The sequence below is a fragment of the Cololabis saira genome, chromosome 14 (assembly GCF_033807715.1).
Source record: "Cololabis saira isolate AMF1-May2022 chromosome 14, fColSai1.1, whole genome shotgun sequence".
Classification (NCBI taxonomy): domain Eukaryota; kingdom Metazoa; phylum Chordata; class Actinopteri; order Beloniformes; family Belonidae; genus Cololabis; species Cololabis saira.
Genome location: NC_084600.1, coordinates 27,968,972 through 27,981,698, shown reverse-complemented (window position 1 = coordinate 27,981,698; position 12,727 = coordinate 27,968,972). Strand labels below are relative to the sequence as shown.

The window sequence follows — 12,727 nt, the reverse complement described above, 5'->3', positions numbered from 1 at the left end:
AGTCTCCTCCTGCATCGGTCGGTGAAAGCTGAACTTAAAACACTGATTGTGAATCAACATTTTGTTTTGATAAACCAATCGATGCAGGTCACAAAAGATTGTCGGTAAGATATGAAAGGTCAACAGCTTATGAAAATGCAGACAGCCGCTGAATGTATTACCCTTTTAGACATACACTAAAATATATCGATGTACATCTATGAGTAGAACACTTTTAGTTCTGAAATAATGACCAAAACAAAGATAATGGGAACAAACACAAAGATGGCTGTCAAAGTGCAGGTATGGGCTTTATTTTATAAAATAAAAGTGCATTTCCCTCCATTATTTCCAGAAAACTATTTGGTACGCAGGACAAACGGAGAACAAACACAAGCCGAATCACAAGAGTTCCTCTGTGACGGGTAACTGTGCACACACAGGACCCAGATGCTACAGAACTGTCCATCTTCTAAACCAATAATCCGCCACCCCCGTTCACCTGCTAAATACAACAACGTGTACACAACCTGAGAGCAGTGATGGGTGATCTCATCACTGTCCTCTCCTCAGTGTGCAGTCAAAGCAGCTAACCCAAAGACCAACGTTTGCTCTGATTTGCAGCAAACAGAAGTACGACCGGGGGTTATTTGCTGCCCTTCCTGCCAATCAAATGGACTTCACGCTCGTTTCCATGGTAGTTTTGTAGACTTGTCTCATGCACCCTCGGTTCGTGAGGCTGTGTTGTAAACAAGGTGCAAACAAAAACCCGTTGGGCTTGAAAAAGTCTGTATTTGAGACAGCTACATCCAAGTTCTTTTGACTTTCAGAGCAGACAAAACATTGGTACCTTTATAAAACTATATAAGCCTTTAATCTGGTGGGACTGATGAAAGAGACACTGTATGATCATCACAAATCTTGTGAATGTGTCCTTAGGTGTAATAGATATCAGAGATGAAGCTTCTTTAAGCTCTTCTGGCCATGACCCCACTGTTAAATCCCCCATCCCTGTTAAAATGAAGCAGCATGCTCTGCTGTGTGCGCACAATTGTCTGTACCTGGGATTTCCAGTGGAGAGGATGGCTGTGGAGCTCAACAGTTCCTCATACAGATCAGCGCCCGACACAGGAAATGCTGCGTGCTGGGCCAGCAACACTCGGCGGATAGCAAACAGAGCCTGAAACACAGAAGTCAGAGGACATGAGGCTCACACAACTGTGACACGGATCGGCTCTAATATATGTGCTTACGGATCTCAGACAGAGTTACTGGATCAGGATGTATTTTATTTTTTTGTTGAAAAAATGTCCTGAGGACTCTTTGGCATTATATTTCTGTCGTCACTCAGCACATTTACACGTTTAGCAGAGCTGTGGTTTATTACTCAACTAGGAACTTTTAATTAGTCCTTGTTAGACACAAAAAGGGAGTTTTTGAGAGTCAGTTTATTGACCAAAGTGGACCTGACCCTCCCGTGATACATGGTGATATACTCCGTCTCAGTTTGGAGGTATTAGGGTTTTTCCAATTAACCTATTGCATCAACTACATAATCTGCTGACAAACAATTTAGCCAACAGGAAATTAGTACCATATCAAGCAGTGAAGAGGACAGGTTTGCAGTCCCGTGTATTTTGTAAGCTACATGCTGTAAATAATGACAGCAACTCTCTAGATACACCCTTGCTAGGTCACCAGACTATCATAGGGGCAACTACAGACAAACTAACGCTCATTCTGATAACTTAGGACTAATTAACCAGACATACATGTTTCTGGCCTATGAAAGAAAGCCAGCGTACCTGAAGAAACCCCACAGGGCAGCATTATGTCTTGGGTCTACTATACGACCTCCTGTCTGCTTGGACATACCCAAAACACCTCCCTCAGGCAGGGCTCTGCAGGTCTGGTCCTCGAGGGCTGTGGTCCTGCACTTTGAGATGTTTCCTTGCTCCAACGCACCTGATTTCAATGTATCGATCACCATCAGCTTGTCACCAAGGTCTACACGAGTCTGTTAATGACCCATCAGGTAATGTTGAGCTGGGAGGCATCTAAAACATGCAGGAAAGCGGCCCTCCAGGACCAGACCTGGAGAGCCCTGAGCTGAGGAGAGGCATCCAAACCAGACATTTCCTACATGTGAAGCAGCAGCTTTTCCCTGATTAATGGTGGAACCTTTCTCCCCATTTCCAAGGGAGGCTCCAGCCACTCTACAGAGGAAACTCGTTTTAACTACTTGTATCTGTGATCTCATTCTTTGAGTCAGGAACACAGGTGAGGACTGGAGGGTAAATCGAAGTGTAGACAGAGATGTCTGCATTACCGGAGACGCTGCCCCGATCAAACTGCTCCATTCTTCCATGGGTTCTTGTTGACTACGACCCGTTCTATTAATCTCTGGGTCCCAGAAACAGAATGCAACCTGCCATGGGGGCGTTCAAGAGATAGTCCTAAATAAATGTGTGTGATTGGCTCTAAATGGCTAAAATGATTACAGTACCACTTTCTCTCTCTATGTCTACTAAAATTGGCAGGAGATTTGAAAATAACGCCTTGGATCAGCTGGTTTTTACTGCAAAACCAACATCAGTATTCACCTTCCTATTCCACTGTTGTAGTTATATTAGTCTGGTTGTTGCTTTGGGCCTTTAAATTAATTTTTCTCAACTTTTCATCTTTGCCCAACTCACACATTTGCGAACTGCTCAACACAAGCACGATTTCCGTGACATTTGATGCCCTATAAAAATAAACTTTATGACATTTCACGTGAGGTACAAGAATCATCTTTTTATTTCAATGTAAACAATCAAGCGCCTGGCAATGAGGCTTTGTTTGGTTAATTATAATGAATGCCATATCTTGTAACGGACTCATAATTATCACAAACTCACTATTGACCTTGGCAAAGATGAAAGCACATCCCATCAGGTCGCAGTGCTCGTTAGTGGAACACCTGGAGTGTGCAGCTGTATTCCTGTGACAGGACTGAGGTCATTGTTTCATGCTGGCTTCGTTTCCACGCTGCTCGGTGGAAAGTCTCATTGTTTTAACACAGTCTTATCTGCCCACTTTTGCTCAACACCGCACAGGAAATTCACCCCAGCAAAGAAATTAAAACCTGCACACCAAATCACACTCTCCCTACTTTCTCATTAATTAGTGGAAAAATATGAAACACTTGAGTCCTCAGGGACTCTGATCCCACGTGGTGATGACAGATCAGTCAGCACCATGGTTGGACAGACTTTTACACTGGTTTAATCAGATTTGTATTTTTTATTGCTTTTTATTTTTAGATGCAAACTAAGAAACCTAAAGCATAAAATCATACAAAGTTGCTACAGTTATTGAGAATTAAAGTATTGTTCAGGGGTGTTATTCACTCCCTCCCGAAAAAACAATTATTTTGTTGGACCGCCTCTAGCTTTGGTTACGTCAAGCTCTCACTGCAGCATAGTTCCTATGAGCTTGTTATGTCACAACGTGTATTTCCACCCAGGGTTGCATTTATTATTACCGTTAGATCTTGTACTGATGATGGGAGAGTCAGACCGCTGCGCAAAGTCTTCTCCAACTCCCAAAGATTCTCAATGAGGTTTAGGTCGGGACTCTGTGGAGGCCAGAAACACCGTTTCACTATTTAAGCCCGGCGAATCATGGTATTGTCATCCTGGAATACGCCCGTGCCATCAGAGAAGAAGAAATCTATCGATGGAAGAACCTGGTCATTCAGTACTTTCAGGTCAGTTAGATACCAGCTCTGATGCAGGGACACCCAGGTATTTCCAAGTCAACAGAGAGATATAACCTCTCCAACAAATCTCGGGGTCTTTGCCAAAGCCTTATCCCTGTGAGACGTATTCAAATCAGGAAAAAATCCTGATCATAAGACCCTATCACCTCAACCGATGCTGTCTGAGGTAAGAGCATTGCCTGTACTCTGAGTGTTTCCCTGGAAAAATGAGTAAGGGAGGTAAGATGACAACAATGTACTCCATGGAAACAACGTACACAAACACAGCTGATGTGGGATCTCAGGAAAAATCACTTATTGTGGCATATTTACATTTTGATTAGCCTGCCATTCTCAAAAGGCTTCTCCATTAGTGCCTTTGTTAGTTTTTCATTTATTGACATTGCCTCATACGGGTGTTTTTTTTTCCATGAAAACATTGCCTTGCATAGATTTAATTAAACTGTAGGAAGCCACCGTCAGATTAATGTGTCTGTGCAGCCGACCTAGCATTCACCTCAGAGTCGATGTAATTTGCGTGCATAACAATAGTTTAAATCACCAGCTGAAGTGAGATGGACCAGGGATGTTTATCAGCTCTGGAGATGCCCGCGGGCTGAAAACACTGGGCAGAATTTCTGGCTCATCCACTGGGATGAACATGAACCAGCTGCAGGCACTGACAGAGAAAAGAAATATTTGAAAAACACAACGATCCCATGAGAAAGATCTTTGAAGTCTCTCTCCAGCCCAAAATATATTTTGGTCACAGTTACTTTTTTCTGATGCTTGATTCGTTCAGAGATCCAGGGACACCCTTCAAATGACTGCTGATAGTTTCTCATCTAAAATGTGAGTTTAACCACGCGGGATCTGTGACATGGTTTTATCTGGAAGTCAGTCTGTGTTTACCGGAGGAGGAAAAAAAATACATCCAGGTACTTTAAGCTTTTTGATTAAAAATAATGTTTTGCTACATTTTCTTACATGCATTTTTTTAAGATGATGCCAGAACCACATCTTCCAAGTTGGTTTGGTCTGAAAATCAGAAAGATAAGGAATTGTACCATAATATTTTGTATTGTTTACTTGTTCATTGGCACTTTTCAGTGTAATTCGTGAGCTTCTCAAATTCTTTCCAATACGTAGTCAAGCTGCATGAGTAGATAAGCGAAGCCACAGAGGATAATTCATGACTGAAAGGCATACAGTGGTCTGGCTTGTGTTGAATCCTGTGCCTTGTCCACCAACACCATGTCTTTAATACACTTATCTATTAAACCCACCACTTTTCTCTGTCGAATCTCTGAAAAGTTTAGCTGAAATCATTACTTGTTATCAAAAAATATGTCCTGTTATAATCCCAGTACGTTGGTTCCGAGTTAACCAGAATTTCCTTTATGGCTGTGTCATTTTGTTTTTTACAATATCACTACACAGTGATCTGAAACAAAGAGAGCTAGATTATCTTTGTTGGTTCAACTAAAGGAAGGGCTCCGTGGAAGATCAAGAAGCCATTTGTAGTTCCCTGATGGGTGGAAACAAGTCTATTCTTTATTGTACATAATCAGGGCTGCACATAATTATTTTAGTGTGGTGCTCAGAGGAGCCCCTGGATATGTGACTTGGGGCTCCAAAAACGCGGTGACCCGTCTCGCCGGATCGGTAAAAGAGGGATGCAGGAATAAGTTATAGGCAAAACGATATTTATTCACTTATAAAGATGAATTAACAAATTATGGTGCGTGTTAGTCTGTAGAGTCAGTATAAAAGTTACAGTTTTTATCGGCCAGATTGGGATGCTCACGGCATATTTTGCACCTATGTTGCCAACTTTCAGAAATAGAAATAAAGGACGCCCCGATTTCAGCAGCGCAGGAGCCAAAAAAAAGCCCCAAAACTTCTAAACTGCATAAAAAAGTGTTTATTTTATATGAAAAAACGTGTTCTTTAATAGCATTGAACTTGCATGACTGTACAGACAGCCAATCATATAGCAGCTGAAATAGCCTCCTATGCTATGTATGTCCACATCAGCCAAGGTGTAGAATATGGTGTAAAAGTTAACTTATTTCAATAATTCAACTAGAATATGGTGTAAAAGTTAACTTATTTCAATAATTCAACTAGAATATGGTGTAAAAGTTAACTTATTTCAATAATTCAACTAGAATTTGGTGTAAAAGTTAACTTATTTCAATAATTCAACTAGAATATGGTGTAAAAGTTAATTTATTTCAATAATTCAACTAGAATATGGTGTAAAAGTTAATTTATTTCAATAATTCAACTAGAATATGGTGTAAAAGTTAATCTATTTCAATAATTCAACTTAAAAGGTGAAACTAATATATTACCTAGTCTTATTACATGCAAAGCAAGATATGTTTAACCTTTATTTGTTATAATTTTGATGATGGAATTGTTTATTGATTTCATAAAATATTCTCTAATTTATTTTTTATTTGGGGTTTTCATAAACTGTGAGCCATAATCAGAGAGCAGCGTCTTGCTGGTGCAGGAAACTGCTGCACGCAGTGACGGACACTGGCTGATTTATGGTTCCGCGTTGCACCAACGCAGAGCTTACGGGGTAGGATACGCGGGAGCGCGAACGTACGGTGCGCATCGCTGCGTAACATCATGCAGCCACTTCTCGGCAAACACACGTTTTCTGTTTCTATCCACGGGTAGTGGTTCAGTTTGGCGTCTCTTTGTAGTTGGTGGTGGTGGAACGCCAAAATAATTACTTAATGGCGCTTGCTTCTTGGACATTTTGACGAGACGTGTCGGGGTTTGTTCAGTAAAGCTGATCCTTACCTCTCTTCCTGCCCAACCCACCGCCGCCACGAGCATGGAGGGGGAGCAAGGACGCGCTGTGATTGGCCAGTACCAACTTTGAGTGGCAGTTCTGGGGAAAAGCTCTCGCAATAGATTTTTTAATATTAGTATTATGGTCTGGCCACAACCAATAATATGAGCCCCAGCTGTTGGTACGCAAAAGCGCTTCGCAGCACAAAATTGACAGCGCACTGTGGATTTTGACGGCGCATGCGCTCTGGCGGCCCACTTATGTGCAGCCCTGTACATAATGCTACATGAGACATTTTGGGTTGCTTTTTATGCTAATTCTTTCTACCTATCAAAATAAAAAGCTGAAAGGAAATCTTTAAGTTTTAAGGATAAAGTAGCTGGTTTCTGTGGGAGCAAAACCATGGTTAAGCTGGAGAAAGTGCAGATGACTGTGATTGTTCACAAACCGACATATGTTTAGAGAGGTTCAGGTACCGGCATCGGAAATACTTGTCAATACAGCTGAAGATAAAGGGCAAAGGCGAGGCTTTCATGCTATGCACCATCTGATACGCAACATTTTTATAAACAGAATCCTTATTCTTCTTTGCTGCTCTCAAAGGCTGCACGGGCAATTACACAATATTGCCTTGCAACTTTCTGCTTTCAGTCACCAGGTAGAGAAGTTTTAGGATTATGCTGGCAATTTACTATTTTAGGCTGGAAAATCCCAGTAGGAAAACCGAGATATGCTCATTATGCAGGGTTTCATCTTGCAGAGGTGGCACAAATGTTCCAAAACAAAAAAATAACATTAATGGGCTTAATAAGAATTTAAGGAGCCAGCACATGAAAAAGCACTGTTTTCTTTTTGCGTATTCTCTAATTTACCCAAGAAGAAGAAAGAAGAAATCCAGAAAAATGATGAATAAAACTGCAGAATTAATAGTCTTAGATGGCCAACTCCAAACAGTTTGATCATACAGTATTTCATGTTAGTTAGAAGAACTGCAGTGAGTCAGATTTACGTTAGTTATTTCTTTGGTCAACATGGTGATTATTTTGACCGAAAAGGTATGGGCTTGAAGCATAAAGCTTATCTTGCCATGCACCTTTTAACATAATAGAATATGCATAAAGAACAAATAAAGTATCATGAGGCTACGCAAAATAAAATAATAATTAATAATAATAATAATAATAAATAACTGTAATAATAATAATAGTAATAATAATGATAGCTCTGAAAACAGAAAGTGAAAAGATGCTGAAGAAACCGACAAAACCAATTAAAGTGGTCATTTCATCTCATGCATGTGTATTGTGTCTATACATCAAATCCTCCATACTGTACATGCATATGTTCATACCGGTACACACCCACACACAGGCATACACACATACATTTGTACATTCTTCTTTGTTTGCTTATTCTTCATTTATATATGTGTCCATTACCTTTGCTTTGAATAATAGCTTATATGCTTTTATTGAGTTTGCTAATTTAAGGTCGTTGTCTAATGAGTTCCACAGTTTTACTCCTAAAGCGGATATACATATGCCCTTTGTATTTGTTCTTACTGTTGTCTTAATGTTTACGTCGGACATTTGGACCCCAATGGGTTCAAATGTCCGAATATAAAAGGCCTTTCATTTTACATATTGGGGTTTTACTTTTAAGTTTTTATGTTTGAATGTCTTCATTTGATGATTGATCATTTAAAACGTTTTCTTTTGAATAATAAGGGCCCAGGTATCGACCGAAACCGGACTCTGTGGGTCAGAACCACGTTTGAATCATAGCTTAAATACCTTGTAGGAAACGGAACATTTCCGGGCCAGTTCCTCTATATCAGATGAGACCAGGTCCTCCACTGTGAAAACAAAAAACCACGTTGTTCCAGCTGTTCGTTTTCTATTCAAACTAAACATGAATGAACGAGTGGAAGAACCTGTGGTGACTCCCGCTGCTCGCAGCTCCTGCAGCAGAGCTTCATCCAGTCCGGGACACACTCCTTCTCGTAGTACCACCATAGTCTGGCATTGCTGACAACTTATCACCATGTAACTATATATCTTGTATCAACTATGAAAACATATACATTTATAGACGCTGCTTGCTACTGTTGTTTTTAGCTTTGCGGCTAACTTTCAACAAACTTTTCTGTTTGGTCTTTCAAAAAGGCAATAAACTATCAGTCAAAGACCCTATTAACGCGTATCCTGTAAAATTATCTATTAAAAAAAAAAAGAAAAACACTACCATTACTTACTTAAATCCAATTTCTACCACTAATAAAGCGTCTGACGCTGATAAGTGACAAAATCATTTTGAAGTAAGCGGAAAAACAACGTCTCGCTTGCCGTAGTTCTCACGCACTGCCTTGTGGGTAATGTCGTTTTCTTCCCCCCACATTTTCTCTTATTATTTTGTTTTGCTTTAAGTTTAGTTTTTTAAGGTTGTTTATTATGGTCAGCATTACTTTTAGATATGTATTATTGCCATCGTAATTACTTTCATTGTTCTAACTTTTGGTATTTATGGTGTTTTAGCAAACAAGTCAGGAAATTAAAAAATTAAGCCCAAACACATGATTATAAAGGTCTTAAGGATATATATTTCATTCAAACTAGTTTTGTTAGTCCTGACATGATCCATATTAAGTCTGCATAATGTGAGACGTTTGTTGGAGACGTATCTGTCGTTTCTGCTGATGTAGTTTTGTTCTGCTGGCTCGTGTTCTGGCGCCGGAGACGGTTCCTTTGTTTTTAACCTACTCAGCAAGTGATTTCAACATTTAGTAAAGGAAGAAATCCATTAAATAGTTACTTGCATTGAGAGACAAAAAAAAGAAGTGTTCGCTAAGAAATAACCGTCCCACCTGTTACCTTGATGAGGCCATAACTCAACATGTTGCTCTGTGTATTTTTGCCGCGAGATCCAGAACTCCTGATGAATCTACTGTTAATGCCAAAAATGTTTTCTTTTCATTCTTCTACTTGTCCTTCTTTTAAGAAATGTCCATCCCTCGTTAATTCTATAATCCATCCATCCATCCATCCATCCATCCCGCTTTATCCTTTGCAGGGTCACAGGGGTCAGCTGGAGCCCATCCCAGCTCATCACAGGTGAGAGGCAGGGGTAAACCCTGGACAGGTCGCCAGTCCATTGCAGGGCCACATTTACACAAACAACCAGACATACTCACACTCACGGGCAATTTACAATCATCAATTAACCTACTATGCATGTTTTTGGACTGTGGGAGGAAACTAGAGTAACCGGTGGGAACCCACGCCAGCACGGGAAGAACATGCAAACTCCACACAGAAAGACCCCTGTCGGGCCAGGGAGTCGAAGCAGGAACCTTCTTGCTGTGAGGCAACAGTGCTAACCACCAAGCCACCGTGCTGCCCTAATTCTATAACAGTTTTTGCAATTTTGTCTTTTTTTATATACTGTTTAAGTTCCTTAGAGCCCATTTTGTCCCCATATGACTGCCAGGAGTTCTCCTGGTCCAGCTCAGAGGTGGGAATCATTCCCGTTTTTTTGTTTTTTTCAGTCAGTGTTTTACCTTAGGACAAAACAAGAGAAATATTAGTTGCAAATGTTTATTTCATTTAAATGATTTTATTTGGAGTGACCATTTTACGGCCTCTTACCATTTGTGCTTGTTTTTTTAATGTGGAACAAAACTCTCATTCATGGATTTGATTCTGTTTTTACTTAATTTACTTAAATTATACTTTATTAATCTCTGAAGAAAGTGGCACATTTGTAATATAAACAAGTGAAAGGAAATAATGAGGCTGAGAGCTAATGTTGGTCGGTTATTATAAATTTGATATAATAAAGAAAAGCTGCAGTCAGTGTAACATTTTATAGTTGTGGATGTTGTGTAAAAAATTACCAATACCTCTGTATTTATATATTTGAATCACTAGGTGACTAAGTGAGTTAGACTGAATAGACACCTAACAAAAATTAAAGTGACTGAAAATACATTTTTCATAACAGTAGGCATGCATATTATATGTTGTAACTGCATAGACAACTTAATTCAGTCGTAATAGTGACCAGCCTGCACTGTTTCAAACCACTTTCAAGTCAGAATTATTCAATGGAATATCGATTCATCAAAATAAGGCCACTTTGTTTAAAAGTACAAAGACCTCATATGAGCTTCCTTTCGAGTCATTTGTTGTTTCTCAATCCTCGTCCTCAGGTACCACTGCCCTGCATGTTTTAAATGTTTCCGACTCCAACACATCTAATTTAAATGAATGCATAACCTCCTCGGCTTGGCATCAAGTATGCCAAGTATGCCAGTGATCCATTATTTTGAACCAACATCTGAAACTTGCATGGAAGCGATAACGAAGGACCAGGATTGAGAAGCACTGCTCTTAAAGATTCCAGGGCTGATACAAACCGAAACATTTGAAGGTGTAAATTTCAAGGTACAGCCCGAGGGTTGAGGGTTTCCAGGTTGATGTGAACAGGATTTTGTCTTTGCTTTATGCAAATGAGGTGGTTCTGTTGAATTCATTAAATGAAGAACCCCAGCAAGCACTGAGGGTACGTTAAGATAGTGAAACAGATGACATCCTGTGGAAAATTACAATTTTCTCAGGGATCAATAAAGAGTCACCTAATAACTATTAATCTTCAATGCAGCTGAAACTAATTGTATTAAAGATTAGGATAACTAAAGCTGTGTTTAACCAGTTTTGAAGTTTTTCTTTGTAATTGTGGAATTCCAAAGTCTTGCTGCTTTCTTTATTTTCATCACAAGTTATTTATCATTCCTGAATACATAAATGTTAAACAGACTACTGTACATTTATGTAGTGCTTTTCTAGGTTTATTGATCACTCAAAATCATTTACACTGTAAACCACATGCACCCACATTAATTCATTCAGCACTTCTCAGTCAATGCTCTGAATCCCATCGCTACAGATTTCAACAGTTAAGTTTTTACCTAACTTTATATTGCATGAAGCACATAATAATTACACCCTCACCTTCAACATCACATCAGGGATTACTTCGTCTAAACTTTCATTGACATGGCTTAACAAAGATTTCAATATTTCTGAAAGTCACGTAGGTACCAGGTAAGAGATTCTGGAGGGACGGTAGTTGTTATCTGCTCTAGGAGGGAACAAGTTTACCTTAACAATGCTGCATTTTGAAAATCGGTGGGGTTCTGGAGAGCGTTAACTGGGCATTGTAAGGCAGTTTGGAAATTCTGAACAGCCAATTAGATCAGTGTCACAAAAATGACTGCAAAAGTAATCCCCCTCATTTCCATGTTCAGGATTGCATCATGAGGACCTGAGTTCACCACAGATGCCACTGAAAATGAGGTGAGGCCCAACTGAGAGGGACGTCACCTGTCCATCATGGAGCTAAGATGGGAAACAATGTGCACACAAACTACATTTGGGGGAGCTCAGCTGAAACCTGTGGTTGCTTGTTCGCAGGGACTTGGCTTTGTGTTTGCTGCTTCACACTGCTTTGCCAAGCTTAACCCACGTCTACTTCCAGGGCAACCCAGAACTGTTCACAGCAGTCTCCTCGAGATGAAACACGTTTTTTTGTGTACCAGGCTGTGAATTTGTTTATTTCGGCTGCAGTGTTGAGCAGTTGAACGTGGGGGTCAATGGCAGTTGATTCGTCTTTTGAGCCAGTCCCTAGTGGTCTGTAAAGGAACTGCAGCTTTCTTCACTTCATAGATTGGGTCAGACCAGCAAAATGGATGTAGCCCCTTGGATTGAGGTCTGATTACTGCTTCTCACCGTAATAACTGCTGCACCGTCATGCTTCTCTGCAGATACAGTCAGCAGACAGAAATTAATTCAGGGGTAGAATGAAGGAATTGAAAAAAAAAAGATTGTAGAAAAACTTTTAGAAAAAATCTCCTCTTTAAACTCCACTAAAAGCACCTTCCCTGGTCAGCAGAGTGATGAAAAGACCCAACACAACATTCTAAATGAACAATTTAAGATATGAACATTGTGCACACCAGAAGGCATGTTAATTATTGGCAGGGTTAAAGGCTGTTATGCTGACTGCACCATGCCATCCCGTTTCTTTCTGTTGCTATGGTGCGCTTAATTACTTGTCCGCCACGTATAGCGAGCTGGAAATGATGTGGCAAAGAATCTACTGTTGCCTCACAATGTGAAGATTCTGGCTTGAAATCA

General features: G+C 40.0%; 1 protein-coding gene across 2 annotated transcripts in view; it reads right to left on the bottom strand.

Annotated features, from left to right (window-relative positions):
* The window catches only part of rad51d (RAD51 paralog D), a 29,139-nt gene extending 20,278 nt beyond the window's left edge, over nt 1-8,861 (bottom strand). Inside the window, exons 1-4 of one of the 2 annotated variants that reach the window (XM_061740298.1) lie at nt 8,467-8,861; nt 8,327-8,388; nt 3,506-3,598; nt 1,041-1,159 (exon numbers count right to left, since the gene is read on the bottom strand). In XM_061740298.1, coding sequence (XP_061596282.1) covers nt 1,041-1,159; nt 3,506-3,598; nt 8,327-8,388; nt 8,467-8,578 — 386 coding nt within the window. In that variant the 5' untranslated portion in view covers nt 8,579-8,861. The remainder of the gene's footprint in view (nt 1-1,040; nt 1,160-3,505; nt 3,599-8,326; nt 8,389-8,466) is intronic. The other variant, XM_061740299.1, reaches the window with a different exon arrangement.
* Between the last annotated feature and the right edge of the window lie 3,866 nt (nt 8,862-12,727).